Raw genomic sequence first — 20991 nt, 5'->3', positions numbered from 1 at the left:
AATTCTTCAAAAGATAATTCCATCAAATTAGCAGGGAATTCAATTCCCTGAATTCGTATGGGACACCCTCGACTCACCATATTCACCCGAGCACTGTGCCCTAACAGATTCGTCACTATCACCTCATTGTTAGTAGCTTCTAATTAAATGTTCAATTCTCTCACTAACTTACTAGTAATGTATGAATATGTAGACCCCGTATCAATCAATACCATAACATGTTTATCAAATAGCAGAAAGGTACCTGTTATAATCTCCGGATCATCCCGATCTTCATTAGTCCTGAGATTATACACTCGAGCAGTGGAACGTATCTCTTGTTGAGCAGAGGACTCTGAGTGACTTCTTCCTCTGCCTTTACCTCTTCCCCTTTGGCCTGTAGAAATAGACCTCTCTGGTTGTGCAGATTCATCGACTACCCTAAGACAATCCCGAACAAAATGTCTGGTGTCCCCACATCTAAAGCAAGCTCCAAAAATCCTTCTACATATCCCAGAATGATTCTTTCCACAATGTGGGCATTGTCTGTCTTGACTCTGGTTAAATCTTCCAGCTCCAGATCTCACTGATTGAGTTTGTCTGCCTCTTATCGGATTTGATCCTCTAGCTGAGGATACCACAGACTCCGATCTAGCTTGAGGTCGAGAACCAACATCTTTGCCTCTTTTTGACGGTGCGGAACTCGAAGAAGCACTCGTTCTCTTGACTGTTTGAGTCCTTGAATTTTCAAATCTCTCGTTTTGAGCTCTTTCCAAAGCTTTGGCACGATTGACTACCTCTTGAAACGAGGATAGATTCAATACAATCAACATTTCCTTCAACCGAGGACGTAACCCCTCTACGAACCATTCACAAGTATCCTTCTCAGTAGGAACAAGCTCGGCAGCAAAGCGGCTCAACTTATTGAATTCACACTCGTACTAATATACATTGTGATTCCATTGCTTCAGATTCATGAACTCTTTCTTCATTTGTCGAACAAGTTGATCTCCGATGTACTTATGCTTGAACTCTCCTAAAAACAAGGACCAAGTTACTTGATCATCAGATATTCTCAATGTAACGTTGGTCCACCAAATTCTTGCTTGCCCTCGAAGCAAGGAGACGACTCCATCCAGCTTGTCAGCATCGGAACAATGAAGTCCCTCAAGCATGATTTTCACATCATTAAGCTAAAGGTCCGCAGTAACAGAACCTTCATCAGCTTCCCCTTTAAACTCTGGAGCTCCTAAACCCTTCAACTCTTTTGCAACATTTATTTTTGGAGTTGAAGTAACATGAGGTTGAAAACGCGTCAATACCGCGTCTAAAGTTCTAAAGAATACATCTTGATCATTCACAAGCACTCCAGAGGGTGTCTGTTCTTCACTCTGCCTGGCCAGGGCAGGTGAATTACTGCTTTCAGCGGGTATATCATCTCCCACTTCATTTCTAGAACTACCTTGTCTGGACATCTATAAAAATACAATCATATAGTTCTATTAGCATAATATTATACTTACTATTCCATCAGATCAGAAGTTTTCACTATTTTATTGGCATGTATACCTTATAAAACACTCTAGACTCCGGTTTATGCCGAGAATCGACTAAACCTTAGCTCTGATGCCATTACTGTAACACCCCAACCCGTACCCGACTCGAATTCGAGTCCGAGGTGTCACTTTGACTTTTCAAACTTTGACTCTTAAAGAAAAACCCCGGGAATTTAAAACTTTGTTTAAAACAAAATACGTTAATTTACATAAAAGAGACCACAAAATACAAACTCGATCAGAGTGCTCATAATTAACGACTTATTACATGCCAACACTCTATACACAACAAAATACCTACTTTGTCGATTACTTCTGATCTGATCTTCTAGTAATAATACTGTCCTTGCTACTTCTATTCTTGCTCTTCTCGTTTCTTGGTACCTACGTGTAAATCACTTACATGCTAAGTCATAGACTTAGTGAGGCAATAAATAAACATGTAACAGTAGATTCATGAATATGCATTCTTACCATTTGATCATGATATTTCAATATGCATGTATATATTTCATATGACATATATAACCAAGTTATGCACACATGAAACTTACCTTTTTGCATCACTTTCACTTTAATTTATATTTCAATTGCCCATATATATTGTTGTTGAGAACAAAGGTATGTGAGTACATTGAGGTTGTGCACTAATGCTGTCACCACAGCTCGTATAAATTCCCTCATGGGCACCGAACATTTGTTCAATATTCGTCCCGAAGGATTGCTATATATGTCTCGTAGGACCACTACGTCTACAATACCCTCGACTCTTGGCATGCCAACTATACATATATCACTCGTATCATATACTATGGGCATATACGATGAATACATTTCTCATCACTTGTTCTTTCCTTTCTGTCACATACCACATGTATGTGTAACCATGTATTTCATATCATATCACATAGCTTATCTCATTTCACATTGGTCATGTCTCATAGCATATATCACATATGCATATAATCATGTATATCATATCATATATCTTATGTTTTATGCTCTTATGTCTATGCATATCATGTAACATATATAATAACCTATACCCATTTCATGTATTCATGAACATATAAGAATCACAAATCAAATAACATTTTAGGAGTCACTTCTTACCATAGTAACTCCATCACTAGCTCATCGCAAGCCAATGTTCGTTCAATAATATAAGTACAATTAAAACTGCACTCACCTTAGCCTTATTTGCTTTGATTCGATCCTAATCCTTTGATTATTCCGGAACTTGTTTAGACTCAATATCTACATAAATATAACATTTCAAAACAACTATCAGAAGCCTAAACCTTAAACTTGATGTTAACAAATTAAACCAAATTAAAGAACCAAATTCCATTTTTCATTTAGGGGGAATCGATACCCCCTGAACATACTGGAATTTTTCGTTCAAGAGGGGGAATCGATTCCCATTCATAGGGTATCGGTTCCCTCTACCGAGAAATTGTATTTTAAGCCCGAAAATCATCAATTCTTCATTCAATTCTTGTATTTTAAACCCCTACCATGTCATTAAACTCAACTACCATTACTTAAACCAACTTATATCCATGAAAATCATCTATAACTTCAAAATCCCATCCTTCATATGTAATTCAAGAATCATACTCAAATTTCAATATGTTCTAAATACAATTCTAACACTTCATATTCCTTAATTAACATGATGACAAATCAAATTTAACTTCAAATTCAACTTATCAACTATTTTCCATAATTTCAAATAAAATCTCGTTTCCTTTAATCTTTTATAACTTCTTTATCTTTTGATCATAAGACAACTTAAGCTTTCCTTAAGCTTAGTTATCATCTAATGATCAAAACCTAACATTTAATTTAACAAATCAGAAAACTCACCTTATGATATGGCTCTCTCGTATGGAAGAACAAAGAGGAGAAGAAGAAGAATCTCTATATATTTCTTCTTATCCATTTCCCCCGTATATATCCCCAACATATCACATTTTAATTCATTTAATGGTTAAATGATTATTTTGCCATTTAATTTCTTTAATAATTACTAATAACTTTCAGGAAATATTTCCGAACAAATCATTGGACTATACAAATATCCTACTTAAATCACCAAACTCTGAAGTTTTACAATTTAGTCACTAACCCGTATTTTGGGATGTTACATGTATATATTTATTTTGTTACCACATAGTATTTACTTGGCCCACGATCGAGAAACCAGCAAGGACAGGGTGGACGAACCGAGAGAAACTGTAAATTAACCGAACAGGGGTAAGACCCAAACATCCATATAGGACACCGTCGGAAAATGGCCAAAGACCATTCCGTCCAACACCCGCCAGCAAACAAACAACGTAAAATAAATTCGTCACTAGCAACTGCATTTGAACTAGTATCAGATGATGGTGTCAAAACAGAATTTGAGTGGAAAGAGAAACCGGGGGGTGAGGGGAGAGACCAGACAATAGAGATCGCATCGACGTTAAACAGAGAACTTCAATAGCCGTGACACCCTATCTTAGAGAGACAGAGAGAACGCCATAGTTATAATTTTAAATTAGTTTCATGTTGACTTGCATTTTGATTATAATTTATACTCGATTCACTAAAAATCGTTTTATCTATTTTTTTTCTTTTCAAATGATATATTTAAAGGAAATGGTCATATGTTCACTTCATCAATTAATTTTTTTATATAATTTATAAATGTCGTATTTAAGAAAATGTTGACTTATGAGAGATTTAAAATTTATATTGTATTAATTTATGATAAATACAAGAAAATATATACTTAAAGATAACTCTTAATTATTTGACATTAAATATTTACACTCATGACATTTCTGATACTCGAGAAACTAGAACATCAAGAAACAATAACAATTAAAAAAATCATATTGTATTTTATATAACTATCATAAATTTATCAGTGGTGTTATTATGTTTGAAAAAATAAATAAATTATCATTTAATTAAAATTATAAACCAAACGAATGCAATTTTTTTTTTGAAGTTTGCGAATAAAATATTATAATAACAAATAAATTACTATTTAATATGAGGAGATAAAATAAATAAAAATGAATAAGCGAACGTGTGATGGGAATCATGTGATACAGTTTGTTTGTTTTCATTTAACCAAAGAAAATTCCAACTGATATTAAATTTAAAATTAGATATTTGAATGATACGACCCACAAATTTAATGGAAAAAATAATTAAAAAATGTGGGAAAAAACAGTAAATTGGGAAAGAAAGAGTGGAAGCGATTGAGGAGCGGAGTCAAAAAATGGAAAAATAAGAAGGGGGTGAGGGAGGAACAATGAAGAAAGGGGGGAGATTGGGAGAGAGAGGGGGGAAAGCTTTGCCTTTTCTCTTTCCTCATCTTCCTTTAAAGCTTTGAGCTTTTTCTAGTTTTCAGGCGGCGGGGAGCTTAAGCTTTTATCCTTCATCTCTCTTTAACAGTAAACGTCTCTTCATCATCATTATCATCTTATTCTTCGTATTGTTTTCTCTCCGTTCGCCGCCATACAGAATCTCGAAGCGTTTCCTTTAAAGGTAACTCACCTTCGATTCTGTAGTGGCGGCTTGCTTTTCGTTCAACGCCGAATGGCCTTCTCTCGACCTGTACGCTCTCTCCCTTTTTATTATTTTTTACGAAAAATGCTTTTGGCTATGATCATTTGATGAAATTATGAGTTTTAATCTGTTTGATTCTCTGATCTATAGCATTGTTGTTGTTCTGTTTGTATTTTCTTGTGGATCTGAAGTGATTCTTTTCTTCTTGTCAAATTTTTTTATTTTCCTTTTCGCGGAGTACCAAGAACGATTTCTCCCTATTTTTCATCTATACAAATAAATTAATTATATTTCCATCTGGAAATGTATTTGGAAATATGGTGGTTTGACCCTAAAGGTTTCTGTTTCCCCTTATTTCGGACACGTATTGGGTTTATTTTTCCTTTTCATGGCCATAGGTGTTAATTCGTTGATATTTCTGGGAAAGTTTCGCATCAATGCAGGGTTAATTAACTAGTTATGTTATCATTCACATGAAATTTGGTTTTTTATTTTCTGTTAACAATAGTTTTTAATGTGTGCAAGAGAATGCCAAAAAAAATCAAGCATTTATATGTGATTTTTTTTACAATATGAAAAACCAGTTTGTTTCTCCATGTACTTGACTGGTTCCACTGCTGGTCTTAGGGTGTGTTAGGTTGAATAGAAAGTTGGAAAGAAAATTTGATGCGTATTAGAAGTGGGAGGAAAGAAAATAAGATAGAGAACCATTTTCCATCCTAATGCAGAAAAGCAAATCAAGAGGAGAAAAAATGAAAGCGATGTTAGTTCAAAAGATTCATTTTCTTCCCTCTCATTTTTCAATTTTACCAAGCAATAAATAGAATGAAAATGACCGTTGTTCAATTCTGTCATCTTTCCTACGAAGCAAACCAATGCGAAGAATAAATAGCCTTATAAATGTTAATTGCTCTAACTGAAGGGTAACCATTAACCATTGCACTTAACCTTTTGCCTCGGGACGGTCTCTGATATTTGGTATTCGTTGTTGAATGAGGAATTTGAAATGTCAACATATTAAACTAAGGGATATCGGTTTTGTTAGTTCATGGCAGTGTATGCACTGTGTCCCCATTATTGTTATGGTATCTCCACACAACACGGTGTTTTGGCTTTGGTAAAAATACTTTCAAAGGCGATGTGCAGTCTTTGAATACAAGAGCGGTCAATTCTATCAGAGGGTTTCTTTTCCGGTATCCGTCTTTGTGTTGTTTTTCCTATATGATGATTATGAAGTAGCTTACGTCCTTTTAGACAGATTACTAATGTTTGCTAATTTTACTCCAGGTTGTGTAAGCATTAATTGAAGTCTCTTATTATCGTATAAGAGTGATGGAATTTGAAAAAAAGAAGAGATGGAGATCTGCGGTGTCACGTCTTTTCAAAAACAAATCAGCTTCTCGATGCTTTTTCCCAAAGGTTAAGCCGGCTACTTCTAGTCCGAGCTGTACACCTGTGTATCTCAACGTGTACGATCTAACGCCCATGAATGGTTATTTTTACTGGGCAGGCCTTGGTATCTTTCATTCTGGTGTCGAAGGTTGGTTGATAACATTTTTACTAGAAACTATTTCTCAGCTAATTAGTTGAGTTGGAAATGTAATGGAAGAAGCAATAGTAAATTGCGGGCATTATAGTATTTTATGAATGCACTGCACTTAAGTTATGTCATAAGATGAAGCATTGCACTTAAATTAAATATGCAACATACAGACTTGACATTCATGTACTTGGTTTTCTGATAACCCGACCCATAATCTGTATAGTTCATGGCGTGGAGTATGCATTTGGAGCTCATGACTACTCAACCAGTGGTGTTTTCGAGGTTGAGCCACGACAGTGCCCGGGGTTCAAGTTTAAGAAGTCGATATTCATAGGAACCACATCACTGGACCCTGCACAGGTAAGGAATTTCATGGAGCACTACTCGGAAAGGTACAATGGAGATACATATCACTTGATTGTCAAGAACTGCAACCATTTCTGTGCTGATATTTGTAAGCAGCTGACAGGGAAACACATTCCTAAATGGGTAAATCGACTGGCAAGAATAGGTACGCTATTGCATCCCCATAATGCAAGATCGTAAGTCATTTTTCTGATATGTCGCCTTCTTTCTCTCAATGTTGTATTTGTTACCCATCTCAAACTCGTCTCTGTTCCAGGTTCAATGTTCAACTGCATTCTTCCTGAAGGCCTTAGAACTTCAATTGTAAAACACGATCCGAATTATGAACCGCAAGATATTGAGAACAAGAGACTGAGATCTGCCTTTAGTTGCCTGGCTTTTGTGTCGAGGCAGCGGAAATCTTTGCAACTTCAATCGTCCTCAAGAAAATGCCTACTACCATCATCGGAATCGAAACAATAGATGGAACAATGTTTTTTGTGGAAAGGTTCAGGTAAGAAGGGGAAAAAATACCGGTTGGAGTTTTTTCTTTGACATTGAGTTCATCCCTAGCAAGCTCCATGAAGGCTTTTGATGGTTGAAGATTTGTTTTGGTGGTGTTGTTTCTTTAGTATGTTGTCATGTTTGTAGCTCAACACTAATGTGCTTAAAAATTGTTATTTTGAGATGCTGATTTATTTATTCCTCTGGGACAGACTAATGAATGTAGGTGTCTAAATTAATAATATTTTTTTTTTAACCAGTTTCCATAATTTTATTGTTGCCAATAATTATACAATTTTTTTTTCCTTTTCTTTTCTTAGAGATGTTGATTACTGAAATTTAAGAGGTGGTTATTATTATTAGACATAGAAACCTATTTTTTAGAAGAACGACACTAAATTACACTTGTAAAAATGATACACAAATGTAAAGCTTTTTTCTTAATCTTCTGTTGGTTTTATTTGAATTATCATTTTCTCATTTAAAATTTAAAGTATTTAGTTAAAAATATACTAAGTAAATAAAGCAAAAAACGATTTATTGCACTGAAGAAAGTTCAATACTAAATAAATATTAAATAGAGTACAGTAACAAGAGAAATAAATTTCAGTGAGGGAAAAAATAAAGATAATTTTTGCAACTGTAAGAATTACATTAATATCATCCAAAAAATAAAAGAAAACAATTAGCATTTCAGGAGTAACTGCCCAACTACATTTACAACCAATAATAAACTCTCTTTTTTAACATAAACAATAGAATCAAACAATGACTGTACAGATGGAGAATCCAAACTAGCTTTAACCAAATAAACCTGCAGGAACCAAAAAAAAAAAAGGCATTTCAAATTCACAGTAGTCAACTTACTGTTAATGCTTACATCGATTACAAAACCCGGGCTCATATAAATATATATATTCGAAATGGTTTGAAACCAACAAAAGGGCCCTAGGCGTGGCTTATAGCAGATGAATGAAGTTCACAATATAATTGCAATGGTGGTGTCAGTGCAAACTAGTAAAAACTCAACTGAGAATAGATAAATATATGGAAGCAAGGTTGAATTTATCAATCGTTTTTCTGATGCAAAACACTAGACAGACTATTATTACCATCGAGAGCAGCAATGTATATTCGCTTCTCAGCCAACCCGATATCCGAAAGTATCAAACCACCCTGCAGGCAAGAAAAGAAAAGCCATACTGCTTCAACACTTCATACCATACCAAGTTCAAGCAACATAAAAATGAAGACAGTTAAAGTAATAGTGTCGTATATAAGCCGCTGATAACCGTTAATGGAGTTGCATTTTATGATTTATCTGAACTGGTTAACATAGAATATTTTCTTAAAAGGCCCTGGTTTAGCTTTTATACTAACCGTGGAAAGCAATGTAAGAGACACATCTAAGAGTTCCTGCAAATAACATGACAAAATCTCAAAACAAAGTTGATGGTATATACATACCTCAGCGGCCATCAGTTTTCGGACATTATTAGCATATAGTTGTGGATTATCCTTCTCTTGCTGCGATGGGTGGTAAACAGGTAACCATGTTACCTCCAAGTGATTAACAAATTGACACAGAAGAAAAACCACATGACGCACCTACAAAGGGCAATGTAACCGGAATATTAGTGTTACCAACAAAATCAGCATCTGTGTAACTATAGTGCACAAATGATTTGTATTAAGACCACCGAATAACTAACAAAAACAAACCAAAATTTCTCATATGCGTTATTATGCCCGGTGATCAGTTACAGCCTTACAGGTATTAATCAGCTACTTAATTAAGGAAGAAATGCAATTTATTATCAGAAATCACAAAGCCATTTTGATTTTGCTTAATATATACTCACCCCAGATATCGAATCCCAGGCTGGACTAAATCTTTGGTATGGGTACCTTAATATAACAGGCACTACAGGTGCTCCAGCTAAAAAGGCACCAGTCTTGAATGGGAGGAGGAAATCCCCATTACTTGTTGTTCCCTCTGTTGTCAAGAAGAATATAAATCAAATTTTACTAGTTGCGGATGGGCATAGGAAAATAGATGCTTAGAATGCTATGAAACACCAGATACACACATAAATATACACTCATAAAGTAGTGTGTGCACCATAAATTAAACCATGTGAAAAATGTATAGTGAATATATAAGATGATAAACCTGGAAAGAGCATCATCATTGGAGCCAATTCATTTTGATGTGCATTACGAACTCTGTCGGTCACAATGCCTGAAAGAGAAACCAATTAGGCACTGTACTTTTGATCAATTAAAACGGCAAAGAACAAGTTTGATGTTGTAAGTTCTTCTACCTGCAACACCTTTGAAGTCTGACGATTTTGACTCTCGCTGAACATAGACACAACCAAGACATTTTCTGTATGAAACAAGCCAAATATCATTCATCGCTCCAGCTCAAACCAGTCTATTTATACTAGGAATGCAACATACAATACAGAAAATATAGAAATGGTAGGAAACATACGACACAAAAGAAACAAATAACTGTCAGAAACAAATGGATGAACTCAAAACATTTACCAAAACTGAATATTTTTATTCTAATATAAATGGTTCATTGCTACAAAGAGTGAAATAAAGGACAAAACTATTTCCATAAGGCCATAACTATAGTTACTATACAAAGATTTAAAAGGAAAAAGGAGAACAACTTATCAATTTAATAAGAAACAAAAAACCAACAACGACAACCAAACCACAAACAGCGGGAGAAATTTAGAGGATAAAATTAACTCTCACCCGATAAGACCAATTAAGGGAAGTTTACTCACTGAAATCTTCAGCAATAAAATCCAAGCATTTCAATTCAGAAAACCAAACAAGAGATATGTCAGTTAAACCAGCAAAAACTTACCTCTTATACCATAATGAACAACCAAAACGAGAAGAGTGGCTAAAGTTAACAGACCTTGGCAACAAAACTTGGAAATGAAGAGGACATGTGATATAAGATATCTAAATATGATAAGTGATTTGATACGATTGCTCCAGGCCTTTCTTGCTCTTCTGATTGTTTGGTATTCTGTAGAAAAATCAAACACTGAGAAATAGAAAATTCAGGAAAATATAAAGCAATTACTTCTATGTTTAACTGAAGTCTCTAAGTTTGCATAATTAAATGCATATAAATTATCTTTAAACTTGCCAAATTGGACTACTAAGACTGCTAGATAAGTATAATCTTACCTCGGTTTTTGAATTCTCTTGGGTATTTGCGAGGTCCTTATGAATTTCATTAATCCAATAAAATCCTACTGTAAAAAGCAGCAACCTAGATAGAAATCGACCCGACTGGACGATCACGGCTCGCCTGCACCCACCCAAGTGTGCAAAATCTTCCTGCTCTTCCTCCAGATTCGGGACCGAGAATAGCGTAAAAATTCTACAGATCAAGTAATATACGACCAGAATAGCCATTACCAAAACGAGACGTATAGGGAGAAGCGCGACGAGGGCGATGCCTATCAGGAGTTTCTCTTTCAATGGCAGCTTTCCACGCCCCATGGAACCGTACACGTCATTGCGCACGAAGGCAGCGAATTTCTTCTCGAGCTCCTGGATATCTTCGGCGGCGGATTCAAGGAGGGGGCTGTCATCGTTGGGGTCTGATTCTCCGGCATTGGCCGGTTTTGTATTTATGCTATTGAGTTCGGATCCCATGTTGATTTCTACGAATCTAATGGTTCCCTAAATGTGCTTATTTGTTATATTCAGAGATAATTAATAGATTAGATAGGGAATTTGGATTTGATCGGGAATGCACGGCGGAGGAAATGAATGATTATGACCGGAAACGAAGATTTCCTTAGATCAGCGAAACCCGCCATGGATTCTTCTGCAAATCTCTGATCATCGGCCGCCACGTCCCTCGTGAAGGCCTTGGTTTACTAGGAAAACAAACGCGAAAAAATTGGAATTTTCTAAATTATTGATATATTTATTATAATAAATAAATATGCAGCGAACGCCAGTCGTTTGATGAAACGCCGACGGTGTTTAGTGTTAACCCGTTTGATTTCGATTCCAATAAAAGTGAGACCGCCTTCTAGTTTGATAAATTACAAATTATAAATTAAAAGTATATTTTATCCAAAATTAGCCTATAACTATTTTTATTTTTTTAATTTATTTCAAACCTTATAAATCACATCATAAATTTCATTTCAAACCATATAAATTATATCATAATCTCCAAACCCTATAAATTTTTATTCACCAACTTTTAAAATAAATGCAATTTAGTCTAATTTAATATTAATTTCAGCTTTATATTTTACAATTATTTTAATTTTATCCCTACATGTTTAATTTATTTATATTTCACTTTATAATTTCATGTTTGTTCAATTTAGTCCTTAAAATTACTTTTTTTTAAATCATACCATAATTATTTCTATTTTTTATTGTACTCCAAACCTATAAATCACATCATAAACTTAATTTCAAATCCTATAAATTAGTACATAATCACCAACTTTTTAAATGAATTCAATTTAGTCCAATTTGATATTAATGTTAGCTTTAGATTTTATAATTGTTTCAGTTTGATCCTAGCATGTTGTTTAATTTATTTAAATTTTATTTTGTAATTTCAAATTACAATTCGACGTTTATGAAAGTCGAAAAATAATTCACCTGAAAATTATATTTTTATATGAAATTGGTCATAAGTATTTATATTTTATTTAATTTTACTAAAAAGTCTATACAATTTCAAATTAAAATTTGACGTTTATGAAAGTCGAAAAATAATTCACCAGAAAATGGTCCGACATGAAGTCTATTCGTACCTATAAGATTCGACCTGAATTTTATCTTCCAATGACGTGACTCAATCTGAACGAGATATGAACTGAATTAACATGATATTGAACTAATTTACACCCAGACTGTTTTGACATGAACTGATATTGATCTGAACTAAAATTAACTCGACCCGAACCTAAAGTAAATCTGATTTCAAATCAAGCTGGAAATGACTCAAACTTGATTTAACTCGGATGTGACATGATATGAGTCAAACTATTAAATTGCCCTGACATAGCCCATATCTAATTTAACCTGACCTGACATAGTCTGACTTGAATCTTGAACGATTACCTGATTTTACATCTCTATGTAGATATATCTACTTCATTGTAGCAATAATAAAAAAATAAAAATGTGAATAGTGAAGTTAGATTACGGGCATTAGGGGTGTTCAAATCCAGATACCCGAGTCTTCGGTTAGTTGACTGACCAACCTATGTCTCGACCCGGATGTTATGGGTACCTGCAATTCGGGTAATCGGGTACTAAAATTTTTTATATTTTCAAATTATTAATTTAAAAAAACATACAACTTATATTATTAAACAAAATATTATCTTAATTATTAAACCTACATTTGCTAGGTGGGTTGGTTTTTTAATTTTATTAGTTTAATTTAATATATAAAATTATTAATAATTAAATATATAATATTATTATATATAAAAAAATAAATATAATCAAGTACCCTAAAAATATAATTTTGTGACTCATATCCAACCCGAAAAATGTCAAGTCGGATACTTTTAAAGATAATTATCTAATTTTTTTTAATTCGGGTTGGCGCGTCAACAAGCCGAGTCAATTGAGTCTGATATTTTTAAGAGAAAATAACCTCAGTGACCAAAAATGCTTTATAATATACGATTTTAACCAACTTTTTTTGGATTTGCCAAAATGACCAACAAAATCGCAATGCGATCGCTAATTCGCAACACGATCTCAGGTATCGCAAATTCACAACGCGAACTTGGACTATCGCATTGCGATTTACATATTCGCATTGCGATAGTCCAAGTTCGCGTTGCGATAGTCGAAGTTCGCGTTGCGATTTTTCAAATTCGTTACGATAGTCCAAGTTCGCGTTGCGATTTATTCCAAATTCGTTGCGATAGTCTCCAAATTCGTTGCGGTAGTCTCCAAATTCGTTGTGATAGTCTCCAAGTTCGTTGCGATAGTCCAAAATCGCAACGACTGGTGGTATTGCATTTGTTTCTTAAGAATTTTCTCTAAAAAGATAGTATTTGCGCGGACGTGTCGAAGACACGTATTACCACGACCACGACGGCGGCGGCGGCGCGCGAGAGTCCCCCTTGTTCTTTATCACTCAACAAGGAAGTAGGAAAGCCAAGCCTTAAATACCATTCCCAATAGTGTTTCTAATACTATATGGGATTGAGCATTACTAACACTTGTTCCCAACACTTGAATTTATCTTATGCGTGTTTCATGAGTATAATAGTTGTTATAATTTATTGGTGCTTTGGTGATAAATAAATGTACAAATTTTTATTATGGTGTTTCATGAGTGCAACAGTAAAACAATAAGGTAAAATTCTATTATTGATTAAATTTAGTTTCATTGATTATGGTTTCGTAAAGTATACAATATATATTTGTATTGATTGTTGATTGCACAGTTAAGAAATTTTATTACAGTTATATACTGTTTATTTTATTAAATTTGAATTCAGTATTTGGTTAATCATGTAGTTGGTTTTAGTTTTTTGTATCGTGTTCTAGTTTATTTTGATGAATCTATAATTAAGAAATTCTTGAAAGATAGTCAAAGATTAAGGTTTTTTATTTTATTTTTAATGGTGTCATTTAGACATTATTATTTTGATTTATTTTGGAAATCGTGATGTGATCATAAAATTTATGTAATCTTTGATTCTTATTGGAATATTAACTTCTATAGTATGTGCTTACTACTATTTCAGTTACCAAATATAGATATATATGATGCTAATGTTATGAATTATGAGATATATATTTGATTAAAGATTTAATTCATTAGTATTGAGAACAAGTGTTGGTAATGCTCAATCCCACATAGTATTGGAAACACTATTGGGAATGGTATTTAAGGCTTGGCTTTCCCACTTCCTTGTTGAGTGATAGAGAACAAGAGGGACTCTCGCGCGCCGCTGCCGCCGCCGTCTGTCTCGGGTCGGGTCGTGGTCGTGGTAATACGTGTCTTCGACACGTCCGCGCGAATACTATCTTTTTAGAGAAAATTCTTAAGAAACAAATGCAATACCACCAGTCGTTGCGAATTTGGAGACTATCGCAACGAATTTGGAGACTATCGCAACGAATTTGGAGACTATCGCAACGAACTTGGAGACTATCGCAACGAACTTGGAGACTATCGTAACGAATTTGTAATAAATCGTAACACGAACTTGGACTATCACAACGAATTTAGAATAAATCGCAACGCAAACTTGGACTATCGCAACGAATTTGAAAAATCGCAACGCGAACTTCGACTATCGCAACGCGAAGTTGGACTATCGCAATGCGAATATGTAAATCGCAATGCGATAGTCGAAGTTCGTATTGCGAATCTGGAAACTGATTTGCGATACCTGATATCGCGTTGCGAATTAGCGATCGCATTGCGATTTTGTTGGTCATTTTGGTAAATCCAAAAAAAATTGATTAAAATAATATATTATAAGGCATTTTTGATCACTGAGATTATTTTCTCTATTTTTAAACGCCCCTAAAGTTGGGCATACCGTTTTCACTGTAAATGTAAGTTTAAAATTTAGAAAAATAAATAATGAAGATGGAGTTTAATTTTACCGTCTTCACTGTAGATTAGAATTTAAAATAAAAAAATGAATAGTGAAGAAGGAGAGGAGTGTAATCTTACCATCTTAAAATTTTAATTATAAAATAATTGCATGAACAGTGAAGACGGTGTGTAAGCACACCAACTTCAAATTTACTGTAGAAAGCATAATAGATTGAAAAATAAATTAAGGTGTGTAATATTTTGAAAAAAAAAATCCAATTGCAATATAGAGTAAATTATTTTAACAAAATTTTTAAATCTATCGATCACTTTTCGAGAAATAATTTTATCATTTCACTTATTTTATATATAACTAAATTTATCTCATGAAGACAATTAAAAAGACAGAAGGAGTACAATTTATTATTCATAACTTTGATTTTAATTAGAGATTATTTTATTTATATAGAACATAAAATATGAATACATATCCAATATATATATATATATATATATGATATGATCTTATTACATAATAATATAATTTTTTTTTATTTCATATAAATTTAAGACAGTTGAATAAGTAAAAATAGATAAGGAGGTTATCTCATAGTTTTTTTCTTATAAATATCTCTTATTTATTTATTTATTTATTGTTGTTTGGGAATTCACACTATCCGCTGCTTTTGGTGGGTTTCTTCCTTCACTGTTTAACCTTCAAGTCCATGGATTTCCTGATGCGGCGATGTTTGGTCCAGCTGTTGGGTTTCCATATGGGTTTCAACATTCGTATCATGGTGGCCATGCTCATGGATATCACCGTCACCTCCACCATAGTACCGCGAAAGGATAGCAGGATAATTATCTGAAGATGCTGTTTCTGTTTATCTTTGTTTGTGTTATCTTTGCAATGATTTATCAATTGGCCTAATCTGCTATCAAAGCATAAACTGCCAACTTATTTTAGGATTGTCAGCCCGATATCTTGTGTAAATCTAATAAATGCATTTTCATTTTCCTTTTTTTGCTAGGTAATTGGGAATTTATAGTATAGCACTTCCAATACTCATTTTTGTTTATTTGATGATTGCCATTAATATGTGGAATGCCGTTGGTTTGCTTCAGTGTCAGTGTATTGGGAATATTTTGCTCTTCTCTATGGTTGAAAAGCATCATTGTGTTACAGCAACTTCAATATTCTCTGATTCATTTTTCCTTTTTTCTCATGTGCATCTTTGTTTTTCCTTATAACAGTTTCCGCAAAATTCTTGAGTCATGAGAGCAACTGAGCAAGATCATGTATTTTCAGCTTATTTATTGGAATTCTAGTCACAACATTTTCAAGTGTTGGGTGAAAACGAATTTCAGTAGTATTTTATGTGCCTAGCTATTCATAACTTACAGCTTCTTGCAATTTAAATATATTGTCTTTGCCTTCTATATTTAGTGGTCATTGGTTATTTCTCTAGCATATGAAAGGGGATGGCTGAGTTTGTCTAGATTGATGGTTAAATATTGGTAGTGTAGGTGGAATTATTTCTTCCTGCTGTTAAAGCTTTGGTATAAGCATTTGCATAGTTATCCACTCATCCTCAAAGTTTGGTTTCCACTGTTCTTTCTCCTCATTTGAGACTATGAACAAATGATTTTATTCATGCAGTGATAATGAAATTGTTCCCCTTTTGGGCCCGAGTGAGAGAACAATTCCATGTGTTTGCATAGCTGTTCAAATATAGCTCACGACACCGCTTGAGTTTGCAAACCCAGATTGTGAATCCTACTTGCGCATGGAGCCATGGACTATGGATATCAACTAGAGAGATAAATACAGCATTCATTGCTCTTTTTGGCTAACAATGCATATTAATAGATTACTTGCTCTTTTTTGTCTCTATCTACAGGGATATCAACATCACTAGTTATATTGCATTGCTACATATGATGGTGTATGCCGTTTTATTTCAGCGGTCCGCTGGTTGGAACATAGAACTCTACCGTTTCGAAAACAGGAAGCACTGCCTTTATGTGGATATTCTCCTGTCTGTGCATACACACGAACGCTATAGCATAAAATGGTGGTGTTGGGTACTTGAAAAGGATCTATATGATCAAAATAATGGTGGCGTACAGTGTTTGTTTAGTCCATTATACTTATGGATTTGAATTGTGCTATCTGTTTCATTTACTGACATGTGGACCTAAAATGGCTTCATTTAATCAGCTTCCTAGTGTTATTTGATCCACCAGTTTCGAAGTTCTTTTTGTTTTGGCTCTTTAGTTCATCGGATTAAGCTTTAAGCACATGGGTTGAAGGAGGTCTGGTGAACCTGCGGATTTGAAAGTTTTTGCATCATCTCAGGTAATTTTCTTCTCCTATTATGCAAAAATGAAGAAAATTACCTGAGATGATGCAGAAACTATAATATCCTCGACCTTGTGTTCATGGACCTGGAACCATAGTACTAAATTACGGTTGCGTTTATCGTCGCGGTTGTGGGTGTTACAGACATTATGGCGTGATTTTTTTTTCTTAAAAATAATTACGTTTTATGTTGCGGTTGTGGTGAGCTTGAAAACCGTTACACTGCGTTGTGACCGCAATTTAATACTATGCCTGGAACCATACAACGTCGTTATGAGAATGGCCTTCATGAATGCACACCTTGCTCTAGAGGAATGGCCTTCCAATGCACCACTCTGGCTCAGAGTCCATAATTTACCATTAAACTCGATGACAATAGAGAATAAATTTGCATCTTTCGCGTGGCAATGGAAAAGACGAAAAGTTTACAGATATTATATTATTTAGTGGAAACATCAAGCCATCAGGTGTCGTGGTGTAGTTGGTTATCACGTCAGTCTAACACACTGAAGGTCTCCGGTTCAAGTCCGGGCGACGCCTATTATCTTCAATTGTTTTTTGCATTTTTTATTTCGATAGAAAAGGAGGAAAAATTAAAACCTTACGCCGCTAACGGGGATAGAACCCGGTCACCCAAGTGACAGGCAGGAATACCAACCACTATTCTACAACAACCTCTTTGATAGGGGATTTGTCATACACAATTACAACCTATGTAGAACAGGGGCCTAGTAGGGATCAAAATAGAAAATAAATATATTGTCGTCCAGTTTGCTACCATTGTTGGTGCTTAGGTGACAACAACAAAGGCTGTATGCTAAAGTAGTCGAATGACAGGCACAGCTCCTCTCGGTTCGGACCATGACTGGTCCCACCAAAAACTTTCACCCAGGTTCCTCTGAAAGGCAAGAGTCCTCTCGTCTCGGGCATATGATAATGGCCCTGCACAACATGTATTATAGAATGCAAAAAAAAATATATATATATATATATAAGCAGAAGCATAGCCTTCTGATTTAAAGCCTTACATTCCAACTTAAAATCTAAAAACATAACTTACATTCTTTTCTCCCTCCCTAGCTTCATTTAAAGCCTGTGTTTCAGCAAGGAGTAATGGAACTTGGTGCTGGACTTTCATATTTAACCCTTGGTAAAACTCCTGTACTGTATATCAAGATAACGGGGTTGGCATTCCTTGGTCCCGTAACTGCAGAATCCATACACTCCAGGTCCAGGTCCATCATCGAGGGCAACATTAACATATCGATCCCGTGTCTCGTGGCTGCATATGATGAGCAAAACTTTCATGCATTCAACCTCTTTTTTTTATCTCCGTCTTCAGAAACAGCAGCCATGATTTTACTTTGGTAATTTAAATAAGAGCTAGTCATCCATTCACGCACAGCTAGCTGCAGCATCGTGGAGTACCATCGTGTTCGTGAGAGGGGCAGCACTTCTGGATCCTACATTCAATAAGACCAGCAGGGTTTGTTGGAATCTGTCAAAAGTATATATGCCCCAAAGACAACCACAACAATAACAAAACCCTATTCCCATATGCAATGGGGTTAGGGGAGGTAAGGTAGTAAGCTGTCCCAAAGACAACTAATGAGCGATTTGCAGTAAATTTAACTTCTTCCATTTCAAAATTAGTTAAACAAGTATACAATGAAAGATTTGTATGCGATAAGCACATAGGGGCTTCCATATATCAAAGTTCCTTTCAAAATTCCAAGTTTCCTTTCCATCCTTTAAACTCAGCCCTACATCCGGTGATATAAACTAATGACCTGCTCTTCGTGCCACCATTTATCCGTAAGACTCCGTTGCATGGTTTTTGTATGTACTTGTACTATGATTAGATAGAGTTAATTGTTTATTTTTCATTTAATATTTTAAAAAATTATTAGGTTAATGTAACGTACACGGGACTTGACTAGTAAATTGAAAGTGAAAACCAAAAACTCTGTTGTTTGAGTTGCAAAAGTCGTTGTTAACAAGTCAAGTTCAACAAAAATGGCTTGTTTGTTCTCAAAATCTTAACTTCTCTTACAACGTGTATGAATATTTTTTTAATATACTGATTTTATAAACATATATATATATATATATATATATATATATATATATATATATTAACAAATTCATCTGTACTCTCCATGCATTTGCAGAGAAATAATTGATCCAAAAGGTCAAATATAGCTGGCTAGTTTATACTTTTCTACCTATCATCTTTACCTAAATTATTTATCAAATTAATATTTATCTCAATTAATTATTAAAATGATATTAATTTAAATCATATAAGATACAAACATTCCTCAATAAGTAAATTAAAAGATTTTATTTATAAAAAACTTTTTTAATGAACTGGATTGTATCAAAGATAAATATTAGATTATATTTGATGATTATAACATGGGTAAATTTTATCGTTCCTTACTGAACTTTACTCTTTCTCCCATTTTGCTCACCGTACTTTCAATTTTTCTATTTTGCTCACTGAACTTTACATATTGAATTATTTTGCTCACTATGCCATTAACATTTTAACGGTGTTACGACATGGCAAAAGAAACAAAATGATGTTGTTTCGAATCTTCCTCTTTCCCCCATTGCAGCCGCCGACCACCACATCATTTTCATTCCGGCCACTGTTGATCGTCGTTGATAGCGGCAGTTCAGTCCCAAAATTCATGGGTCGGTTCGTTTCGACACCCTGAGTTTGAAACTGGTGGTTGTTTCACTGGAAAATTTCTCAAAATCTATGAATCTCGACTGAAACGTTTCAGTTTCCTCACTTTGAATCTTTGATTCGTTGACTTTGGAGCAAGTTCTGACAAAATGGAGGTCGGATTTGGACTCAAAGTGTCGAGGTGAAGCGATCCATGAAATTTGGAACCGAACAATCACCATCTACGGAGGTCGACGGTGGCATCCAGTCACCTTCTGTTTTTATTTTATAGTTGGGTGAGTAAAATAGAAGAGAGAGCAAAGTTCAGTGAGGAACAATGTAATTTACCCTTTATATTTTTAATTATTTTATATTAAATAATAATAAAAATTGACACATCATCACAATGTTAGAGAGTTAATGGCAGAGTGAGCAAAATGATTCAATATGTAAAGTTTAGTGAGAAAAATATAAAAATTGAAAGTACAGTGAGCAAAATAAGAGAGTGTAAAATTCAGTGAGAAACGATGTAATTTACCCTTATATACAAGTGATGAATAATATAAGATTACAAGAAGACCTAATTGTATAAAGATAAGAAAAGTAAAAAATTACCTAAAATAAAATTTATACAAGGTAAGATTGGATTAAATTTGATTAGATTATCTAATCTAATTTAATCTTTATCTTCGATAATAGTTAAGTGTTGTGTTATTAATTATAGAGTTTTGAGTTTAAATCTCACTACAAATATCTTTACTTTCTTTTTTATACTTAATTATAAGTATTTTTAATTAAACATATTTTCACCATTAATGTAATGAAATGGTATTATTGATTGAATATCATTTTTAACCTACTATCTTGGCATAA

General features: G+C 34.2%; 2 protein-coding genes and 1 non-coding gene across 5 annotated transcripts; 2 read left to right on the top strand and 1 right to left on the bottom strand.

Moving 5' to 3' along the window:
- Window positions 1-4867: 4867 nt before the first annotated feature.
- Window positions 4868-7716, top strand: LOC120126426 (deSI-like protein At4g17486). 2 transcript variants are annotated; one of them, XM_039144631.1, is made up of 5 exons: window positions 4868-5150; window positions 6148-6295; window positions 6390-6642; window positions 6869-7156; window positions 7268-7716. In XM_039144631.1, the coding sequence occupies exons 3-5, from the start codon at window positions 6435-6437 to the stop codon at window positions 7471-7473; spliced, it is 702 nt and encodes a 233-aa protein (XP_039000562.1). In that variant the 5' UTR covers window positions 4868-5150; window positions 6148-6295; window positions 6390-6434; the 3' UTR covers window positions 7474-7716. The 2 variants fall into 2 exon arrangements, with proteins under 2 accessions (XP_039000562.1, XP_039000561.1); XM_039144630.1 differs by lacking the exon at window positions 6148-6295.
- Window positions 7717-8191: 475 nt separating this feature from the next.
- LOC120126362 (lysophospholipid acyltransferase LPEAT1-like) lies at window positions 8192-11416 on the bottom strand. 2 transcript variants are annotated; one of them, XM_039144576.1, is made up of 9 exons: window positions 10714-11416; window positions 10436-10549; window positions 10267-10304; window positions 9819-9883; window positions 9668-9736; window positions 9357-9490; window positions 8962-9102; window positions 8607-8670; window positions 8192-8308 (listed from the first exon to the last, which is right to left on the bottom strand). In XM_039144576.1, exons 1-9 carry the CDS (start codon window positions 11185-11187, stop codon window positions 8295-8297), a joined length of 1113 nt encoding a protein of 370 aa, XP_039000507.1. In that variant the 5' UTR covers window positions 11188-11416; the 3' UTR covers window positions 8192-8294. The 2 variants fall into 2 exon arrangements, with proteins under 2 accessions (XP_039000507.1, XP_039000506.1); XM_039144575.1 differs by lacking the exon at window positions 8192-8308 and having other exon boundaries at window positions 8518-8670.
- A 6494-nt stretch (window positions 11417-17910) lies between these two features.
- Window positions 17911-17984, top strand: TRNAV-AAC. The gene has a single exon. It is a non-coding gene; the product is annotated as a tRNA-Val (tRNA).
- The last annotated feature ends 3007 nt before the right edge of the window (window positions 17985-20991 follow it).

This window comes from Hibiscus syriacus, unplaced genomic scaffold (genome assembly GCF_006381635.1).
Source record: "Hibiscus syriacus cultivar Baekdansim isolate YM2019G1 unplaced genomic scaffold, ASM638163v2 tig00110458_pilon, whole genome shotgun sequence".
Classification (NCBI taxonomy): Eukaryota; Viridiplantae; Streptophyta; class Magnoliopsida; order Malvales; family Malvaceae; genus Hibiscus; species Hibiscus syriacus.
The sequence above is the reverse complement of the archived record's forward strand: the minus strand, read 5'-3'. Positions and strand labels throughout refer to the sequence as shown.

What these genes read in the sequence shown, in the direction of transcription:
- LOC120126426 (XM_039144630.1), top strand. Translation starts at nt 6,435, where the DNA reads ATGGAATTTGAAAAAAAGAAGAGATGGAGATCTGCGGTGTCACGTCTT. An exon ending in CTTTCATTCTGGTGTCGAAG is followed by an intron (nt 6,643 to 6,868) that starts GTTGGTTGATAA and finishes TAATCTGTATAG; the next exon opens with TTCATGGCGTGGAGTATGCA. An exon ending in AAATCGACTGGCAAGAATAG is followed by an intron (nt 7,157 to 7,267) that starts GTACGCTATTGC and finishes TCTCTGTTCCAG; the next exon opens with GTTCAATGTTCAACTGCATT.
- LOC120126362 (XM_039144575.1), bottom strand. Translation starts at nt 11,187, where the DNA reads ATGGGATCCGAACTCAATAGCATAAATACAAAACCGGCCAATGCCGGA. An exon ending in TTCCAAGTTTTGTTGCCAAG is followed by an intron (nt 10,305 to 10,435) that starts GTCTGTTAACTT and finishes TTATTGCTGAAG; the next exon opens with ATTTCAGTGAGTAAACTTCC. An exon ending in GAAAACTGATGGCCGCTGAG is followed by an intron (nt 8,671 to 8,961) that starts GTATGTATATAC and finishes TCTTGCCTGCAG; the next exon opens with GGTGGTTTGATACTTTCGGA.